The sequence below is a fragment of the Salvia splendens genome, chromosome 6, assembly GCF_004379255.2.
Source record: "Salvia splendens isolate huo1 chromosome 6, SspV2, whole genome shotgun sequence".
Lineage (NCBI taxonomy): Eukaryota > Viridiplantae > Streptophyta > Magnoliopsida > Lamiales > Lamiaceae > Salvia > Salvia splendens.
In genome coordinates this window covers 37491437-37512192 of record NC_056037.1, presented here as the reverse complement: position 1 = coordinate 37512192, position 20756 = coordinate 37491437, and the positions used below count along the sequence as shown (strand labels likewise).

Genomic DNA, 20756 nt, shown 5'->3' with positions numbered 1-20756 from the left:
TCACGGACTTCGGCCTTCTCCAAGGAAAGCCCGGAGCCGAAGTCCTATTATAAAAAAAGAAACGGTTTTGCCATTTCGGCCACTTGGTTTTGCAGAAGGCCCTAAAAGGCTGTAAGGGGATCAAGTAAAACCAAGATCCCTTCCTTTTAAACTGGAAAAAATTAAGGATTGCCCTCAGAGACAGATCCTTATCTAGCCTACGCAGTTCGGCAGCAAAAGCCGATAAGTGCCTCCAAGAGTTCGGAGTCACCTGACCTAAAGGGAGTTGAAAAAAATCAAGAAGCTCTACAAAAGGTGGGGGAAGAGGAAAACGAAGCCCGCATTCTAAGCAGGCTTCGTAAACGGTGGCATAACCCTCCGGCGGGTCGTTAGCCCTATGATCATCGTCGGGAACCACCGCCTTCCCCCCAGGTAAAAAATATTTCTCGTGAAGGGATATCACAGTATCCTTACTCAAGATACTGTGAAAATACTCTACGGTCTTCTCCCCGGATTCTTTCCGGCTAGAAGACCCCTTATCCCCTTTCCTACCGCTACCCGACACCGAAGAAGAAGAAGAAGACATTTTTCTTACTTTTTGAAAGTGAAGAAAGTCTGAAGAAGCTCTTGAAAGCGAAAGAAAATTTCTCGAGAAAGAGAGAGTATAGAAGACGCAACAGCAAAGATGTTCAAATGAGGAAGAAAGAGCATATCTATCAGATTCGGCGAAGATTTCAAAATCGTCGCACCGTTTCGAATCCCACCTTTTCAGGATTCAACGGCCGGATTTTACTGTCGCATTTAATGCAGTCACATGCAAGGCACGTCCCCTGACGTCAGCCTCCCCCGTACCTTTATCCAGAATGCCGAAGTGACTCGCTTCGCCGAAGTGATTCACTTCGTCTTTCGGGGGGGGTAGTGATGGGGTACGAACTAAACAAGCCCAACAGCAGTGACGGCCCATCAGCCCAAAGCCCAAGGAGGAGTATGAGTTCGGCATTACCAAAGAGTTCGGAGGAGTTCGGCATTACCAAAGAGTTCGGCCTCAGCCTACAGCTCGGTAAAAGCCAACCAATCAAGCTCTGCTCTCAGGTCGGCATCAAGCTCTACTCTCAGATCGGCAACCAAAGCAGTTCGGTCTCGGTATTCGACCGAACAAGGAGTTAGTGGACCCATACAGGATGTCCAACACACCCACTACCACGTGATGTCAGTTCAGGCCACGATCGTAGGCCATGACCTACGCTTCACCCACGATCTTAGGCCATAACCTACACGACATCCACGACTTGGGGTGGTGATGCAAGCCATGATCTGAGTTCATTATATAAATAGAACTTAGATCTGATAGAAGAGGTTAGAATCTCTCTAGAGAAATAATCATATAGCAAGTCTGTGTTGTAAGCTGTAATTCGCAGATCAAGCAATACAAACCTGCCCCCATTTCTCCCCGTGGACGTAGATTTACCTCAGTAAATCGAACCACGTAAAATTCTCTGTGTCGTAATTTATTTTTACGAGCATTTATCATCATCAAAAATTCGCGGAATCATCATAAACCAAAACTAATTAATAATTATGCTTAACAACATATAGCAATAGTATCTGATTATAGCAAAACCAATCGAAAAATATTTAAGAATCCTTGTTTAATCCATAAAATATGTAAGTCTACAAATTACGGAAAATAAGCGAATGGATGAGGGTTTACACTATCACAGTTAGCATTTCCTCTTTAGCGTTACCACTCCGCAGATTACTCAATCTTCCGCCGCCGCCGCAATCGCACCGGCCGCCGGCTGCTTCTGCCACAGTCTGCCGGAGTCTCGTGCTTTTCCTGCCAGCTAAATCCTACAGCAGCCGCTGCGGTATTATCGTGGCAGAAGAAGCACCGTCAACGCTTTCCATGGGGTCTCAAGCGACCGAAACCGAGTGGCCGGCGAATAAAGTCAGGAACACATTTTTTAAATTCTTTGAGGACAAAGATCACGTCCATTGGATATCAAGCCCTGTAGTTCCCCACAATGACCCCACTCTCCTCTTCGCTAATGCTGGTAGCTTTTCTCGTCTCGAATATCCATGTTTTTCTGTTATTCGGAGCTATTTCAACTGTTTATAATTGTATTTGAATGATTAGTGAGTGAGAGCGTTGTACGTAATTTGAAATTTGAAGTGGAGTGGCTATTTGTGATCCAAAGTTCTGCAATTCAGTGCTCTTTTTAATTGTTTTGGATGATGATTTGTTGTTACTGGCGTGTGTTTGATTGTAATGGTTAGGTATGAATCAGTACAAGCCTATCTTCTTGGGGACGGTTGACCCTAACACAGAGTTGAGCAAACTCAAACGTGCTTACAACACTCAGAAGTGTATTCGTGCTGGTGGCAAGCATAATGATCTCGACGATGTGGGCAAGGATACTTACCACCATACCTTTTTCGAGATGCTTGGGAATTGGTCTTTTGGGGATTATTTTAAGAATGAGGCCATTGAATGGGCTTGGGAGCTCCTTACCAAGGTAAAAGTTTCCTGTCAGGTTTATGTATGTTGATTTTGTTCTCTTCTTCACTGTTTCACTAATTCCACTTCAAATTTGATTGTTGTTCTTCGGAACAGGTGTATAAGTTGCCTAGTGATAGAATTTATGCAACCTATTTTGGTGGTGATGAGAAACTTGGTCTTCCTGCTGACTTTGAAGCGAGGGATAAGTGGCTCCAAGTTCTTCCTCCCAACCGTGTCTTGCCTTTTGGTTGTAAAGTACAAACCCTTCTCTCTTCCTCCTAATTTGTCTGCACCATGCATGATTTTATATATTTATAAGTGTGCATGCATATATAGCTATATATATGTGTGTACCTGTGAGTTGATGTTCGTTGTCATGGAATGAGTTGGAAAGAGTGGCTTAAATTGATGCTTGAAGTGGATCCGAATTCCTACACCATCGACACGTTGTCTGCATTTGGACCACAAAATTAAGATAGCTAGATAGTCGAAAACAATAAAGATTTGAACATAAATAATATTTTCGTTAGTTCTATGTTTCAAAACATGTTTGCATTCATGTGGCTATTTTATATATATATATATGTATGTATATATATATATATATATATATATATATATATATGTATTTGTATCGTTTTATATTAGTGTCCGACATTGCATTCAGTTTATGTGGCTATCTTAATGATGTCTACTTTCAGTATTCACTAAATTTTATTATTTTATAGGACAACTTTTGGGAGATGGGGGATACTGGACCTTGTGGGCCCTGTACTGAAATCCATTTTGATAGGATTGGCGGGCGTGATGCTGCATCCTATGTGAACAATGATGATCCTACAGTGATTGAAATATGGAATGTTGTGTTTATTCAGGTGGTTATTTACTCTTATACTATGGTACTTAATTATTTGCCTATGGTTACAACATCTGAATTGATAGCACATTGCAGTTTAACAGGGAAGCGGATGGAGTACTGAAACCACTACCTGCGAAACATGTTGACACTGGGCTGGGTTTTGAAAGATTAACTTCCGTTCTTCAAAATAAGATGAGCAATTACGATACCGACATTTTCATGCCCATATTTGATGCAATACAACAGGTAATTGGATATATACATCTTTGGCAAACTAACCTATTCTCAGCCTGAAGATTCTTTTGAGATAGATAAGAAGTTTTTCATGTTTAAATGCTTAAGGCTGTGAAATATGTTCTTGTATATTAAGACATGACTTTTCAGAAAATAATGAGGGATTTTGCTCCCAATCTCTGTTATTTTTTACTTGAATATTTATGTTAGATATTTGTGGTTAAGTAATTTATACTCTTTTTAGGCAACTAAAGCCCGCCCATACTCTGGGAAAGTTGGAGCTGATGACCTAGATGGAGTTGACATGGCCTACAGGGTTGTTGCTGACCACATTAGAACAATTTCAATCGCCATAGCTGATGGTTCTTGCCCAGGTGAAGTACTAATGTTTGTAATCATGATTTTTTATGTGCCTAGTTCATAAGTTGTACTCTCATTCATATTGCCATGAATAGCATATTACCACACTCTTAGCATCTGAATTTCTGGACTTATTTGAGGGACGTCAGTATATAGCTGCACGGTTATGCCTATCATGTGAATCTTTTAGATGATCTGAGAAGCTGATAATTGATCTGCAGGTAACGATGGGCGTGAATATGTGTTGAGGCGCATCCTCCGGCGAGCTGTCAGATATGGTACTGAAGTCCTGAAAGCTCAACCAGGCTTTTTCAGTGGGTACACACCTACCACATTATGCTTATTTTTTGTTATATTTTTATTTTCCCTAGATATATCCTTTTTATTTTGTACTGTACGTTTCCACTATTGAGGTATTGCAGTATATACTCCCTCCTATCTCCTCGATTATGGTCTTTCATATTTTGTTTCAATAGAGTTGTTTATTGCTTTCATAATAATATATTGTTATGTGAAAGGCTGGTGCAAATTGTGGTGGATGTCATGAGTGATGTTTTTCCAGAGCTGAAAGAACATGCCATGAAGATTAGGGAGACTATTGCAGATGAAGAGTCCAGCTTCAGCAGGACTTTAACTAAAGTATGTCCATTGATTTCCTTTATCTTGTTTTATAATCCTTCCCATTTGGTCATTTGGTGGTCAGTTTGCAGCTTCATTTTTTATATGCAGACAATCGTTCCATGCCTTGACTTGTTTTTATTTGGGTTATATTAGCTTCAGTTAGCAGACATCTGTCATGACTCTGTAGCCATCCATCTTCTACTACTGACATCATTTTTGTCAAAGTACTGATTTTAGATCCCCTAGTAGAAGTTATGATTCTATCCTAATGCATTGGTCTGTTTTTTCCACAGGGAATTGAGAAATTTAAGAAGGCTGCTCAAGAAGTCCAAGGGAAAACACTTAGTGGACAGGCAAGTATTTAACCAGTTTTGTTGTCATTCATCTCTATCCTTTTATCGTAATTTGGTGCTTTTGTCTAGATTTCTCATATGTAGGCCAATCTAGCTTTTGTAGCTATTACATTGGCACTCTCATCCACATATTATTCTTTGTTAAATTGCTTCCTATAGACATGTAAAAGAGTTGATTTTGCCATTCAATTTCATGCATTAGCATGCATGCAGTTTATGTTTTTATGACCTAATTGATTAAGCAGAGGATCATGAATACAATTTTTGTTTGCGGCGGAAGATTTGTTTTTGTGACTGGTTGGAGCCCTTGCAAGAAAAGAATAATAGATTTATTGGAGTTCCTCTTCCATCTACAACTAACCACATATCCCACTGCATGGGATAGCATATATTGATCATGTTGCCACCATGTTCAAGCAACACACATATTGTAGAAGTAATTTTTTAGTAAAACCTTTTTTTTCTCGAGTATTATTTTCAATTCTTTTTACTGATCTTCCCATCTTTACTTAGTTAAGGAGATGATTTATATGTTCTGCTTCTGCACTTCATGTCAAAGCATGGAAGGGCTTCACACACATGTCTAAAACATCCTGACTTTCTTTTATATTCTCATTTATTGGCTACCTCCACGACTCCACATGGATATTTTTCATGTACTCCCTCCTTATTTCTTGATTCTCACTGATCTGATGCGTAGTTTATATTTGATAAGCCGAAATTTGGACATGCATAGTTGCATCGCGCAAACATCTACTACGTAAAAAATTGGTCTACTGACGTATAATTACTGCAATCAGGAAACTAGTTTTTAGCTTCTAACTGCCAATTTCACATTCAATTTCAGGATGCATTTGACTTGTGGGATACCTATGGATTTCCTTTAGATTTAACTCAGGTAATTGCCTCTCCAATTATCAGTGTGAAAATGATTTTGTTCCTTTGATTGTGACCAAAAACTTGTGTCTATCAGCTGATGGCTGAAGAAAGAGGCTTGACAGTGGACGTGGAAGGCTTTAATCTTGCAATGAATAAAGCACGAGAAAGATCAAGGAGTGCACAGAATAAGGTAATAATACGCGCTGCTACAAATAAATAATCAAAATGCTTATTCTTCAGATATATTTCTCTACCTCTGTTGATTCTTTAAGAAACTAAGAATTAAAGTTCTTGAAGTAGAAAGTATATCTTTTTGCTGTTAAGTTTATTTTTGTATAAGCAAATTTGAGAATAATTCTTGGTATTGATGCACTGAGTGAAGTAACTCTGTAACTGCCAATTGATATTCAAAGATTGTAATTCCTCTTACTGTGGTTATGCTAAAATTATCTGTGGGTTTTCTAGCAAGCTGGTGCTGTTATTGCCATGGACGCTGATGCTACTGCCTCGTTGCACAAGAAAGGGGTTTCTGCTACAGACGATTCATTTAAATTTATCTGGTTCCAGGTTTGTAATCATTTTAATGAATTGCATCCTATTATTCTTGCTACTCTTTGTAAGTCAAAATTGGCTTTTAAATTTGTGTCCCCGCTGATTTCCTACAAATGAATCTTGCTACCATTTTGGTCTTGGCCATAAACAATTCACTTTCGATTTGTATATTTTCATTTTCTAGGACCACACAAGTGCGATTAAAGCTATTTACTCTGGTGCTGAATTCTTCGAAAGTGTTGTTCCTGGTGAAGAAGTTGGGTTAATCCTTGAAACCACTAGTTTTTATGCCGAGCAAGGTGGTCAGGTAAACATCTAAAGTCAATCTGCTTTGGATTTCATCTAGTTTCTCACAGATGCCACTTATTGTTTTTCACCTTCAGTGTCAGCTCTTAAATTGGTTACATTTTTCAATTTGTTGTGGTGGATAATTTTTACTAAGCGTAAATTGGTTCTCATATTTGCTTTAAAGAAACTCTGTCTCATTTTCATAGTTAAAATAATTACATTAAACTGGCTGTAATTTCATTGCTGGTTACCCAAGATTGATTGATGGGTCATTCGCAGACTGAATTGTGTTCGAATGAACTGTAATTGTTCTCAACTATGTTACACTATAATGCAAGTTTTCATGAGATGGTCCACAAGACACAAACATAGTTAAAGAACACTAATTGTATACTATAACTCATTATCCTATGTAAAAATTTCTAACTTGAATTAGTAGGTTTTCTTTTTTGCATTGTGAAATTATAATACACAACTCTTTCGGATTTTGGGTTTTTTTGTGCAAATGCAAAACCATCCATGGGTTTGGAGCACGGTTTTGTATTCACCCGCTCAATATTGTCTTGTAGATATATGATACAGGAATAATTGAATGCCCTGATGGAGCTTTTGAAGTCAGTAATGTTCAGATTTATGGCGGGTTTGTTATTCATATTGGTTCTTTTAGAGGAAAGACTGGCAGGCTTTACATTGGCGATAAAGTGGTTTGTAAGGTGATACATGATTTCATTCTTAAGGATTTCATCATGATAGTTCAGATACACGCAAATTGGGTACTTTTGTTGGCCGTTTAAGTAGTGTTTTTGTTGGGGCTGTTGCTGAGCAGGTTGACTATGATAGACGTACATTGATTGCTCCCAATCATACCTGCACACACATGTTGAATTTTGCTCTAAGGGTAAGGACAGAACAGGCGCTTGCTCTCTACATGGGGTCTTGTTTAATTTTGAAATTAGCTTTCAATACATTGTGATAAGTGCAGGAGGTACTTGGTAACCATGTCGACCAGAAAGGATCCATTGTTCTTCCTGAGAAGCTGAGATATGACTTTTCTCATGGTAAGCTCACCTGTTTTAGTTTTTCCCGTCCGTATATTAGATAACTGAAACTCCCACTATTTAATACAGGGAAGCCTGTGAAACCTGAGGAACTAAGAAAAATCGAGTCCATTGTGAACGAGCAGATTAAGGCTGAACTGGATGTTTTTGCAAAGGAGGCCAAGCTTGCTGATGCAAAACGTGTAAATGGTCTAAGAGCTGTTTTTGGGGAGGTGAGATTGGAGGATCTTTATACTGGAAGCATTTTGTCTGAATTTTCTGGTTGCTTACATTTTGTCTTTCATCTTTCAGTTATGAATTTTCCCCCCTTTTCTGTAGGTGTATCCTGACCCTGTTCGGATTGTATCAGTCGGTCGCAAAGTGGAGGATTTACTTGCAAATCCTGAAAGTGATGAATGGTTATCAATCTCTGCAGAGCTATGTGGAGGTAAGTAAAGGACTTTGATCACCTTTTACAGGGAACTTCTGCTGGGTTAATAAAGTTGAAATGCTCGGTCAGGGACACACATATCGAACACTAGGGAAGCCAAATCATTCGCACTCTTACAAGAGGAAGGAATTGCTAAAGGAATTCGTAGAATTACAGCAGTCACATTGGATTTTGCTTTCAAAGCTTTTGAACTGGCGGCATCACTTGAACAAGAAATAAATGAAGCATCGAAAACTGAAGGAAGCATTCTAGAGCAGGTTTTTGTGTTTTAAATTTGAAATTTGTGTCACTTCCCTTGTTTGTCTTAATGCCTGAAACTTTGACATGCAGTCATACTTCCTTCAATTCCTCCAGTCATGTTCTATAATTTTACCACTCCTGAAGAAGTGGCATGTTGTTGAACTTTGAAGACTTAATTTCTTTTAAGTACTAACTTGTTAGTCATCACTACTATGCCTTAATTTTTTATATTAAGAGGTGACTTCTTTCGGAATTATTTCTCAGAAAGTAACTGCCTTAAATAGTCGCGTGGAAGGAGCATCAGTCCCTTCTGCTACAAAAGCTGATCTCAAGGCGAAAATTTCTGTGCTTCAGGTACTTCTCACCCTCAAGTCTGCTTAGTAATAATGGAGTTATATGTCACTCCCCCGCAGAGATATGTGAACTGTTTTATTTGAGAAAATAGTTAGGTAGGGTTTCATGTGGTTGTTTCCATCTGCACTTAAAAATTAATGCAAGTCATTCACTCGATGGTGATTCTAAAATAAATTTTGATAATTTCCTGATAGTAAGTGATTGATCCTGTTCTTTGTCAAGTAGTACTTCTTATGTATTGGCTTACCTAGATGACTCTTTTACATTCTGATGACATACTTTGGAGGTTTTATTGTGAGGAAGGAAATGAATACAAAATTGTGCTTTTTGTCAGAGCCAAGTCATTAAAGCGAAAAAGAAGATAGCCGAAGAACATATGCAGAAAGCCATCGAAGCAGCCATACAAACAGCTGAAGGTGCTTCATCGAATGGAAAGACCTTCTGCATTTCACATGTTGATGTTGGTTCTGATACTTCTGCAATCCGTGAGGCAGTTGTCAAAGTCATGGAGCAGAAGGTTCTCTTTTCACCTTCCTACTTAAATTAACAGCCACTTCCCACTTGTTCTCTGAATCCGATTTACTTGTATTTATAGGGGATGGCAATCATGGTCTTTAGCAGAGACGAAACAGTGAACAAGGCTTTTGTTTGTGCTGGTGTACCCGAGAAAGATGGCAAGTACAAGTCGTTAAATGTTACAGAATGGTTGAAAAAGGTTTTGGAATTGATAAGTGGAAAAGGAGGTGGAGGAAAAGGAGGTCTTGCTCAAGGCCAGGTGAGTAATCCCATTTTAATGAACCTCTTTGGATAATGAAGCATAAACAATCTTTAAAGCGCGTTTTAATACGTCAAGATTTGTATTCATGCTCATCTGGGGAACAGAAAGGGTATATTTTCTCGCGTGCTTGCATATAGCTGCTAACTGCTTGGAGCTGAACGCTTTGTTTTATTTTCTGGCTCATGGATTTTGTCACTCTTTCAGGGGAGTGATGCATCTCGTATTGAAATTGCAATGGATGTGGCAGAATCCTTTGCGGCAATGAAGTTGAAATGAGGAGACACAAAACCTCTACATATTTCAAATTTATACACGATGCAACAAACACTTTGTAATTTGATATAGATTTGATTACTTTTGTTTTTTCTGTTGAAAACAATCAGGCTTCTTTCAAGATTTGGTTAGTAGTAAACTTCCTTGTATAATACCCATATTTTGACAGCAAATTTTCTAGTTTCTGTCTTTGCCTTTTTTTTAATGTGTAATCATTCTCTTGGATATTTGGTGCTGATTAGGGTTTCTGGTTATCAGAACGGTGACCGAGAATGTACCTACACGAAAGGAAATACTCACTGAAGAAGAGGAAGAAGGGAAAGATTTGATTTGCATTAATTCGATGGAATAGTTCTTAGCTTATTTAAAATTGATACAGTTTGTTGTCGTGGTTGGCTTGATCAGCTCGGCTAACAATGAATTGATACGATCAGTAGAACAATGAATTGATTGTGGCGTATGAGTATTTCGTGGATTGGCTATTATATGTTGGAATTTCATCCATATTTTTTAGATCCGAATGCTTTGGGATCTTCATAAAGTTGATCGTTATGGACTTATGATGTTATGATGTCTAGTTATAAACCTGATTGGTTTTTTTTTGAAGGAACAACGGTGGATTAATTAAAAGTATTTAACGATACAGTCCGAAATAAAAGATCAAAACATACAAGGAGGATACAAAAAGGAACTACGAGCTATAATATGTGCTACTATATTGTTTGAACGACGCACCCAAGCAACTGCCACATCTGGTCAGGTCTCTGAAGTAGTAATTGTTGACATTCCGATATGACGGCTCTGTATTCGGACCAATTGGGTGATGTGTTCATAATGGAGAAGACTACTCCTTGTGCATATCTGTGTATATGATACCTGAGAAACATACTGAAGCGTAGTACGAATGACTATCGCTTCAGATACACGGGGAAGAAAAATCTCATACTGACAAGATGAAAACGCATGAAGAAATAAACTATCATGCGATAACAATAAAGAACTTGTACTGATCATCTTGGACTCTGCGAATGGAGCTGCATCCGTGTAACACCGTCAGCTTTCGGATGGGGCTGTTCCAATGGCGATTTGTGGAGGTTCGCGAGGAGCTGCGGGGACTGCAGGGGGACATGTTTGTTTTCCACCTTGTGTCGTTTGCCATTCTACAAGCGTTTCCCGAGCTTGGTCAACTATTACTCTAGGTGGAACACAATTTTCATTCCATATCGTCTGGTTGCGTGCCCACCAAATCCGCCAAGAAATCATAATAAACTCCTCCATCAAATGTTTGTTGTTTAACTCCCTGATAGTTTGATAACATTCTACAAAAGGAACTGATAAAGTTGTTTCACATTTTTCCCAATTTTGCCACACGGCTCTTGTTTTATGACAAATCAATAGGGCATGATTGAGATCTTCATCCGAGGTGCCACACTCGGCAAATAGTATCAATAGATATGTCGCGTTGTTGTAAACGACATTTTGTTGGTAACACATTGCGTAACACACGCCATAGGAATTCAGAAACTTTTGAGGGAATGTGGAGTTGCCATATCTTCTTCCAATCAATAACATGGACGGGTTCGGATACTCTATTGAGATGTGATGCAACATAATAACCGGACTTCACCGTGTAAGTGCCGCATTTAACGAAGTGCCATATACATCTGTCTGGGGTGGTCGAGGAGATAAGGATAGATAGAATGGAAGGGATGTCGCGTTCGCTGAACACAGTACAAACTTATCCAAATCCCATTGTGTTTGAGACTGGTCAAGTAAGTCGACAACGCGGAGTTCGGAAGGGATAAAGTTGTTCGCCTGATCAACCATGAAATCATACTCTCTTGGTAGCGCCGGCCACCTGGTGCTCGAACACCAGCTTTTTTTCTGTATAAGGGGTGGAAAACTAGCGTGACCAAAAACCAAACTCTAAAGTTGAAAGTAACATAAACAGCCCGTAGCCGCAATAGTGGTTTCACAAAAGTATGAAATGTTAGATTAGAAATATAAAATGTTAAATCAATGACTCCACACAAATATAGGATTCAATTTAATGATGAGCTATGATACTTGCGTTTTTTTAACAAGACTCATAAAATAATGATTCGAAATTAGGTTCCAATAGTCAAATATCAACAATCAAGAGGCAAGTAAAGGAAACCAATATCCCTCTCTGATTACACAACATTCCACTACAAAGAAATATGGATCGTTCATATCTTCCTCAGGTACAATTCCGGTGCAGTTATACTGCTTCGAGTATCTTTTTCTACTTGTGATATTCTAGCATATATTGAGTGCCAAAATGAACCCTAAGTTATTGCAAAAGGCAGCCCAAATATCGCTTAAATAAATCGAAATAATTTTAAAATAATAATAATAATAATAAATCGAAATACTTACCTTTTGTTGTTATTAAATAACGTGGAAGGGTTATTTCACATGGAAACTCCTTAAATCAATGTAACTTATATTATTTCGTTTGATTACTTTATCTCTCTTTCCTTTTATTTATTTAGGGGCACACTACAAGCATAGAATATTCTATCCATAACATTTATTTTTCATTCCAATCGCCATTGAAGAGTAGTAAAGTTTCATACATTCGTGTTGGTTTCTGGGGATTACAAGAGATAATAGTAGGGCGTAATACAACCCAAAAGAAAGAAAAGGAGAAACTGAACTAAAGAAATTACAATAGAAATCGAAACAACTAAACCAGTATGATAGCCGAGTCGAGGAGACCTCTTCCCGCAAGACGAGATACGCCCCGGTAGTGCTCTCGGTTTGGCGTGTCGTCCCCAAAGGTAAAACGGCTACGTCTCTTTTGATGCAGCACCGCAATCAGCAGAGCTCCGGTGAACTGGATGGAGGAGAGGGCAGAGCTTCGACAGAAAAACTATACAGAGAGAGGGAGAGAGCTTATGCTTGTGAATTGTGTTGTTCTAATGCAGTGGAATGGCTAGCCTATTTATAGGCCAAGCCACCATGCAGGGTCAACCAAGCCATGAAGGCTCATCATGGCAGATTCGTAACCGCCGGCGGTTACGAGCGTGTGGCAGGAGTGTGCCTTTCGCGTGTGGATTTCTTATGTGGCAGCCGTGACTGTGCCTCGCTTGACGATGTGTCAAGCCACTTGGACTGCTGACTCGGCGGTGGTCTAAAAAGATTAGTTTGGGCCAAGCACCAAGCCCAAAGACCACCCAAAGACCAATTGCCAAGATCCAAGTCCAAGATCAAGATCGAGATCGAGATCGAGATCGGGATCGGGATCGGGATCGGGCCTGGGCCCGAGGCCCGCGACCGCGAGCACGTGCACGGGCACGGGCTCGGGCTCGGGCGGGCGGGCGGCGGCGCGCGCGTGTGGGCTCTTTCACCTATCTTGGTCCACTATAATTATTAAGTAACATAAAGGCACTTAATTTAAGCACATTAAAAGATGTGTTAATCCTCCAATATGGGATAATTAACACTAGTTAATTATTCCCTAAGCTCCAACTCCAAGCTTTAATTAAAAGCTAATTATGCCCAACTTTAATCCACTATTTCTCACTAACCGGAAATCGGATTTGAGAAAGTGAATATACTACATTTATCTACGTAAAATGTAGATCGACGCTATGTCAATTAATTTCACAAAATTAAATGTCTCATCACATTTATTATTTGGTCAAAATCCATTGACCGGACATATTTAATCCATGATTTTTACAATCCCCCACATGAGTGGAAATAGCCAAATGCATATGCATGCAGACACAAGCTCAACCCTCGAGAGGTATATAAGCATAATGATAGGTAGTTGTTGGCTTTGAACCCTCCATAGTCGACACCATCGGATACACAGGCGGCTTAGTAGCGCGATGCTTTGAACTAATCCCCCACGGCGTGCACCGAGACAATGGTGTTAACGCTTAAACACCTCAACCTCATCCGTTCTCACGTTTTGTGTCCATTGCGGTCTTGGACACCACTTTGGATTCATAAGTGTGTTTTATGAAGCGACCACACTTCGCACTTACATAGGTGATTCTTAGTCAAGTACCTTGCCATACTTGGTCTCTTTGAGAACTCTATCTCTTTGAGATCCTTAAGAACCATTAAAAGTCATAGACTTAGCCTTTACCACTAGGCAAGTTCTCCAACACTCTATTGCTCTCTAGGGAATAGATATAGTTAGTGTTTCTCATGAACTCTCATAGCTTAGTTGTCCCTTTGAACCAAGTTCTTGGGATCTCCAGTCATCATGGTTGGGTTACCACTATGATAATTCTTTAGTTTGTGGATTTCAAACCCATTCCCTCTAGCAACTTATTCATTTGATCCCGGTTTAACCCTTTGGTTAGCGGATCCGCTAGATTATCTATTGACTTTACATAGTCAAGTGTAATCACCCCTGTTGTGATCAAATGTCTCACGGTGTTATGTCGTCGACGTATATGTCGAGACTTACCATTATAGAAGCCATTGTTTGCCCTTCCAATCGCCGTTTGGCTATCGCAGTGGATTAGCACTGGTGGCACTGGCTTAGACCAACATGGAATATCTTCAAGGAAGTTCTTAAGCCACTCGGCTTCCTCACCCGCCTTATCTAAGACAATGAACTCCGATTCCATTGTTGATCGGGCTATACAAGTCTGTTTTGTGGATTTCCACGATACAGCACCACCCCCAATAGTAAAGACGTATCCACTTGTTGAAAGTGAGTCTCTATTATCGGATATCCAATTGGCATCACAGTACCCTTCAAGTACCGGGGGGTATCTCGAGAAGTGTAGCCCAAGATTCTGAGTATGTTTTAAATATCTCAAAACCCTCACAACACAAGAGCTCTCCAATGCTCTTTGCTTGGATTGCTCGTGTAATGACTCAACTTGTTCACGGCACAAGCAATGTCAGGTCGAGTGCAATTAGTCAAGTACATAATGCACCCGATGACCCGTGCATACTCTTCTTGTGCAACGGGCTCGCCTTTATTTTTGCTCAAGTGAACGTCGAGTTCAATTGGAGTCTTAACTGGCGCGCCATCATAGGCTTTGAATTTATTCAATATCTTCTCAACATAATGTGATTGTGTTAAGATGATTCCATCAGACGTTATTAGAATCTTCATTCCAAGAATTACATCGGCTACCCATGTCTTTCATGTCAAAGTTTCTCTTTAACATGGAGAAAGTAAGAGTTATTGAATGGCACGGAGAAAGTAAGAGTTATTGTATTTTTTGAATAAAATTTATACATATTATAATAAATAAAATAACTTAGCATAATCTCACTTATTTTGATCAAACTCAAATTCAGGCCCTAATTGAATAAACAACTCAATTTAAATTTATATCTTTATCTAAGTAACACATTAATTAAACACCAAGCCCAATCATAACTTTGGATCTGGCCCAATATATTGTTCCAATCTAAAAATATACTCCTACTTCTAATTTGGAGTAACTTAAATATTGTGCCTCACAAAAATAACCTCAGATTTTTATTTCCCCCAAATCAAACCTACAATCCCTAAATTCTAACACCAGAAAAATCCGTTAGCTTGCTCTCTCTCTCTGCGATCAAGGCAAACCTCTCCACTGCAGCAATTGTCATCAGGAAAGAGGCTATTTCGGCTCCTAAGCTTCGATTTCGAAAGTGAGTTAGTGGTTTCATCCCTTGTTGAATCGTTTTCTGTTTTTTTTTTGTTCCTTGTTTCACAAAGCTAGTACTGCCATCAAATTCTCATTTTTTGTGCTTCTTATGATTGCTTGATTGGATTTGGTGTCTATCTTTTGTTAGAACAAAACTAGGGCAAACGATTGTAATTTAATTTTGTTGTCTCGGCTTGAATCCTAGCTTGTCGTTTGATTGGGGTTTTAATTTATTCAGAGGCTACCAAATTTTAGTAGAAGATGGATGAGTATCAGGAGAGGGAGAGGTTTGGCATGGATAATGATTATGAGGATGGCCAGTGGATTGGTGGCGAGTTTTATGGCAAGCGCAGACAGAAACGTGCGCAGACGAAAGACGATGTTCTTTACGGCGTGTTTGCCTCTGGTGACAGTGACTCCGACGAGGGGTTTGGGTCGAAGAGCAAGCGCAGGAAGGATTCGTCGAAGAAGGCGGATTATTCCAAGCCAGTCAGTTTTGTTTCGACTGGCACGGTTATGCCCAGTCAGGAGATTGAACATAATTCCAAGGAGGATATTGATGTAATGGATGAGGATGATGTCAAACCTGCTGGTTTAGGCCTTGGGTTTGGTTCTGCTTCTTCGAGAAAGGCAAATGAAGACAAGGAAGAAGATGATGACTTCTTGCCTACTGCCTTTGGTAAGATTATCAGGGAAGGTGCGAAGTTGCGGGAAGAGAAGGAAAAGGAGAAGGCTAGGGCAGCCAAAAAAACATCTCAAGCTAGCAAGAGGGACTTGGACCCGAATGGTGTTGGTGAATTTGAGAAACATACCAAGGGTATTGGAATGAAGTTGCTAGAGAAGATGGGCTACAAGGGTGGCGGTCTTGGTAAAAACGAGCAGGGAATTACGGCTCCTATTGAGGCCAAGCTTCGGCCTAAGAATATGGGAATGGGTTTTAATGACTATAAAGAAGCCGTTCGTCCAGCAATACAGGAAGTAGATGAAAAATCTGTTCCACATCCCAGCCATTCTCTAGAAGGTCGCACTAATGAGAAGCTTTGGTCGAAGAAAGTTTCTAAGAAGAAGGCTTATATAACAGCAGCAGAACTGTTGGCCCAGAAGGAGGAGAAAGGTTTCGAAGTTGTTCAGAAGGTTTTTGACATGAGGGGGCCACAGGTTCGGGTTCTGACAAATTTGGAAAACTTGAATGCAGAAGAAATGGCCAGAGAAAATGATGTACCGATGCCCGAGCTTCAGCATAATATCAAATTGATAGTTGATATAATTGAGCATGACATTCAGAAACTTGATAGTAATCTGAGGAACGAAAGGGAGACTGTGGTTGCTTTACAGAAGGAAAAGGAGAAGCTGCAACAGGAGGCTCATGACCAGAAACAGCGGCTTGGAAACATGGAGGAGATAATAGCTGTATTGGATCAATTGGGTGAGAAGAGCTCTTCAGGATTGTTAACTCTAGAATCACTTGCTAATTCATTTGTAGACTTGCAGACAAGATTTCCCGATGAATACACATTGTGCAACTTATCTTGCATTGCGTGCTCGCACGCTCGGCCTCTATTTATTAGAATATTTCAGGGATGGGACCCACTTCAGAATCCAACTCATGGAACTGAGGTTGTATCACTGTGGAAGAAACTGTTACAAGGTAAAGATTCTTTGAATTTCTCTGGTACAGCTTCTCCATACGTGCAGCTTCTTATGGAAGTTGTATTTCCTGCCGTAAGAATATCTGGGACCAACTCTTGGCAAGCAAGGGATGCAGAGCCCATGCTTAGGTATTTGGATTCTTGGGAAGAACTCTTGCCTCCTTCTATCCTACAGGCCATACTCGACATGGTTGTTATGTCAAAAATATCAGCTGCTGTAGACTCTTGGGATCCACGTAGAGAAACTATTCCGATCCATGAATGGATCCACCCTTGGTTACCATTGTTGGGGCACAAGTTTGAGAGTTTCTATCACACAATTCGCCATAGATTTGCCAGTGTTCTTCATGCTTGGCATCCAAGTGATGGATCAGCTTTTGCCATATTGTCTCCTTGGAAAACTGTCTTCGAACCTGCCAGTTGGGAGCACTTAATGGTTCAGCACATCATTCCAAAACTATCGACTGTCATGCATGAATTCCAAATAAATCCAGCTAATCAGAGTCTCGATCAATTTAATTGTGTCGTAAAATGGGCGTCTGCTATTCCTACTCATCACATGCTGCAGTTAATGGATGTTTTCTTTAATAAGTGGCAAGAAGTGCTTTATCATTGGTTGTGTTCGAAACCAAATTTTGACGAAGTGACCCAGTGGTATCTCAACTGGAAAGAGCTCCTTCCTCAAGAACTTCAGGCAAATGAGCATATCCGGTATAGGCTTAATCTTGGTTTGGCCATGATGAACCAGGCGGTTGAAGGCATGGAGGTGGCTCCGCCTGGATTGAAAGAGAATATTAGCTATCTCAGGGTGCGCGAGCAAAGGCAGTTTGAAACTCAGAAAAAAGCCGCTGCGCAAGCTCAACATAGGACCATGCCAGGTTTGGATAATGAAATTCCAGCAGAGGGCATTAGTGGTGGAAACAAGATGAGCTTGAAAGAAGTTATTGAAATCTATGCTCAGCAAAATGGTTTGCTGTTCAAGCCCAAACCTGGTAGAATGCAAGATGGGCATCAAATATATGCATTTGGTAATATAAGCATAATCGTAGATTCCCTCAACCAAAAGGTGTTTGCCCAGACCGAGGACAGGTGGCCCCTTGTATCACTTGAGCAGCTGCTGGAATTGCAAAGTCGTTCTAAGATGAAGCGATAATGAGCTTCAGAAACTCCTTAAAAGTACGTCCATCAGAATCATAGTCGTTATTGCATATGACAATTTCTCCACTTCATTTCCTGATTCAGAAATCTAATTGTGCCTCAGTTTTTACTCTGCAGATCTTTACCTTATTATTAAAATACAGACAATGATAAATTGTTCCCGTGACTTCTTTTTGCCAACTTGTGAAATTAGTAGATAGTTTTAGTTCCTAGTTTCATAGGGTTTTACTTTAACTGTCCTGATAAGAGTTGCCTACTGTGAAAAAAGAATATTATTGCTCATGTTGAAATGTTATAAAATGATCTTTATTGAGGCCATATCCTCATGGCTAAGTTTTCTCTATAAGTTTAGTGCTTGATCTATTTACATCCGTATGGAAATGTTAACTCGCAGTCACTGCTAGGTATTAAACTGCACGATTCTCTTCACAATTCTGTTGTGTCTGGTGAAGCTTGGCCTCTAGATGTTGTCATTACCATTTGAGTAAAAGGTAATCATCAGGTGAAGTTGCATGATGCTACTACTCTTTAGTTTGATAATTAAGATAGATTTTGTGGAAACTGAATGCTGAAGATAATAGTCGTTGTTCTCTTATCAGCGTACGCGGCCATGTTTTGGTTATCTTGAAGACATGTGAGATGTGTAGCTCTTTCTTTTGCTTACTTTCAAAGAAATTATGAGATGCAGGTGGTTAATTTAAACAAACCTGTGGCCTATCTATTATGTGTTTCTCTCAAGGTGGACCTAGGTGTTGATTTGAGTATAGTCGTGCCTGTTTATATTTATTCACAGCTGTAATTTCTTGGCAATTTTTATAGTTTGAACTTCTTCTATAGAGTTGGGGTTGAGAAAGTGAGGCCACTTCTCATACATATATTAGATTGCAAGAAAATGAAATTATTACCATAATTATGAAATGTTTGTTTTCTTAGAAGGAAGGTTCCCATATGTATTACTGCAAGGGGTTGTTTGTTTGAGCTGAAAATGGTTGAAAAGGATTGAAAAACTACTTTTTGAGCCAACTTTCAATCGTTTGGTTGGCTTGTAGGTGTTTCTCATGGACCCGGTATAAAAAAATGACCCGCTGCTTTCATATGATATCTAACCAGCCTTGCTACGAAGGACGAGGTATAGTGAGTGGAGATTATATCATTTGGCTTGAAAACATTTTTCTTTCCCCTTTAGCCTCTCGATCTCCGAGGTGAGCAAGGACTGACCCCCCTCAATAAGCTTGATTGAACCAGATGCCGATGCCGACCTGGTGAAAACTGGCGACAACGCGGATTACAGGTTTGGTGCCCTAAATAAAAACGATGCATTTGGTATGCATAAACCTTTGATTTGTGTAAGAATGGAATTTAATTGGTGTTCATCCTACTCGCTCCGTCATCTACAAAAGTTGAGCCCCGTATAATTAAAATAGCTAGTTAGGGTTATTTGATGGGCGAACAACAGTATTATTTTCCAAACAGCCCAAGTAAATTAATTTTGGTTTGTCGTTGCATGTGGATGGCTATGGTTCAGTAGACGTCTTAAAAATTATCAATGATCGCTTTAGGTGATTGTTGTCTGATTTTTGTGTGCAAATTTGGTTGTTTCTCTGCTCTGTGAGTAGATGGAAGTTGACTATTTGATCATGTGCTTTATAGTTATTCATGTACATTATCAATGATTTTCATCTAGGAATAAGTACATGAGAAAAAATTGTTTATGTATGAGATATTGTTTTTATGAGTTCTTGCTGAAAAATGTCTGCTCTTTTAGTCATCGATAAGAAATACAGGACTAGTTGGCAATTTGATGGATTGTGTTGACGAATCAGATGGGGTCACTATTTATTTGTGGGTATGGTGACTTTTATCGTCTTCTACCGTGAGTTTTGTTTCGAGCGTGGGCGGTCTCATGCCTTTTTTTGATGAAATTCATATTTACCCTGCTTTTTGCGCTTTGAGATAATGGGCATTTTTCAGATCAGTTTAGCTGTCATATGCAGCCGATTGTTGTGCATTATCCCTTATTTTTGGCTGTGCCATGTTGATTTTGGGCATTGTTTCAGATTAGTTGGGTAATTTCATTCAGGCCTTTGTTGTGCTTTTGTAGTTTAAGGCAAATCTGAGGCATTTTGCATACATTGAAACAGATTTTGTTTTGTGTGTAGTCTCATTTACGAAAAAAGGAAGGAGACGGAGGAGATGGTCATGCTGGTGACTTATGTTGTTGCTCGGTCTGACCTGTTTGGTGCGTGAGAGAAGGGACTATATGCGGCAGAGAATGGGACGCTGCTAGTGAGGTATGAGCTGATGTTGAGGATCCCCGAGGCCACATGTACATGATTGTTGGACTAACTGGCAGGGATTGCGTGAACAACATCCGGATGGATTGCAACTCCTTCGGATATCTTAGGGGAGCGCAGCGCAGCGCAGCGCGCTCAATAATGGAAGCTAACAATGGCCAGCCCTCTTAAAATGGCACTAGAATCTAATCAAACAAGAAAGACTTAGAAAATACACTATCTCTAATTATATGAAAATCTCATTTTCACGAGTTTCATGTTTTG

The 20756-nt window shown here is 39.7% G+C and overlaps 2 protein-coding genes across 18 annotated transcripts; both read left to right on the top strand.

Moving 5' to 3' along the window:
* Positions 1 to 1666: 1666 nt before the first annotated feature.
* On the top strand, positions 1667 to 9970 carry LOC121808391 (alanine--tRNA ligase-like). The gene is made up of 23 exons (XM_042208857.1): positions 1667 to 2033; positions 2257 to 2495; positions 2594 to 2734; positions 3208 to 3354; positions 3432 to 3584; positions 3817 to 3946; positions 4154 to 4250; positions 4451 to 4571; positions 4847 to 4906; positions 5754 to 5804; positions 5880 to 5975; positions 6251 to 6352; positions 6522 to 6644; positions 7195 to 7338; positions 7452 to 7523; positions 7608 to 7683; positions 7753 to 7895; positions 8002 to 8110; positions 8183 to 8370; positions 8618 to 8707; positions 9042 to 9224; positions 9303 to 9482; positions 9690 to 9970. Exons 1-23 carry the CDS (start codon positions 1679 to 1681, stop codon positions 9759 to 9761), a joined length of 3072 nt encoding a protein of 1023 aa, XP_042064791.1. The 5' UTR covers positions 1667 to 1678; the 3' UTR covers positions 9762 to 9970.
* Positions 9971 to 15225: 5255 nt separating this feature from the next.
* Positions 15226 to 20747, top strand: LOC121807686 (septin and tuftelin-interacting protein 1 homolog 1-like). 17 transcript variants are annotated; one of them, XR_006052014.1, is made up of 7 exons: positions 15226 to 15395; positions 15630 to 18216; positions 18603 to 18700; positions 18798 to 18886; positions 19248 to 19327; positions 19444 to 19489; positions 20358 to 20747. XR_006052014.1 is itself a non-coding variant. In XM_042207953.1 (3 exons), exon 2 carries the CDS (start codon positions 15653 to 15655, stop codon positions 18191 to 18193), a length of 2541 nt encoding a protein of 846 aa, XP_042063887.1. In that variant the 5' UTR covers positions 15226 to 15395; positions 15630 to 15652; the 3' UTR covers positions 18194 to 18216; positions 20358 to 20747. The 17 variants fall into 17 exon arrangements, 1 of the variants encoding a protein (XP_042063887.1); XR_006052010.1 differs by lacking the exon at positions 18798 to 18886 and having other exon boundaries at positions 18603 to 18689; XR_006052011.1 differs by lacking the exon at positions 18798 to 18886 and having other exon boundaries at positions 18603 to 18689; positions 19444 to 20264.
* The last annotated feature ends 9 nt before the right edge of the window (positions 20748 to 20756 follow it).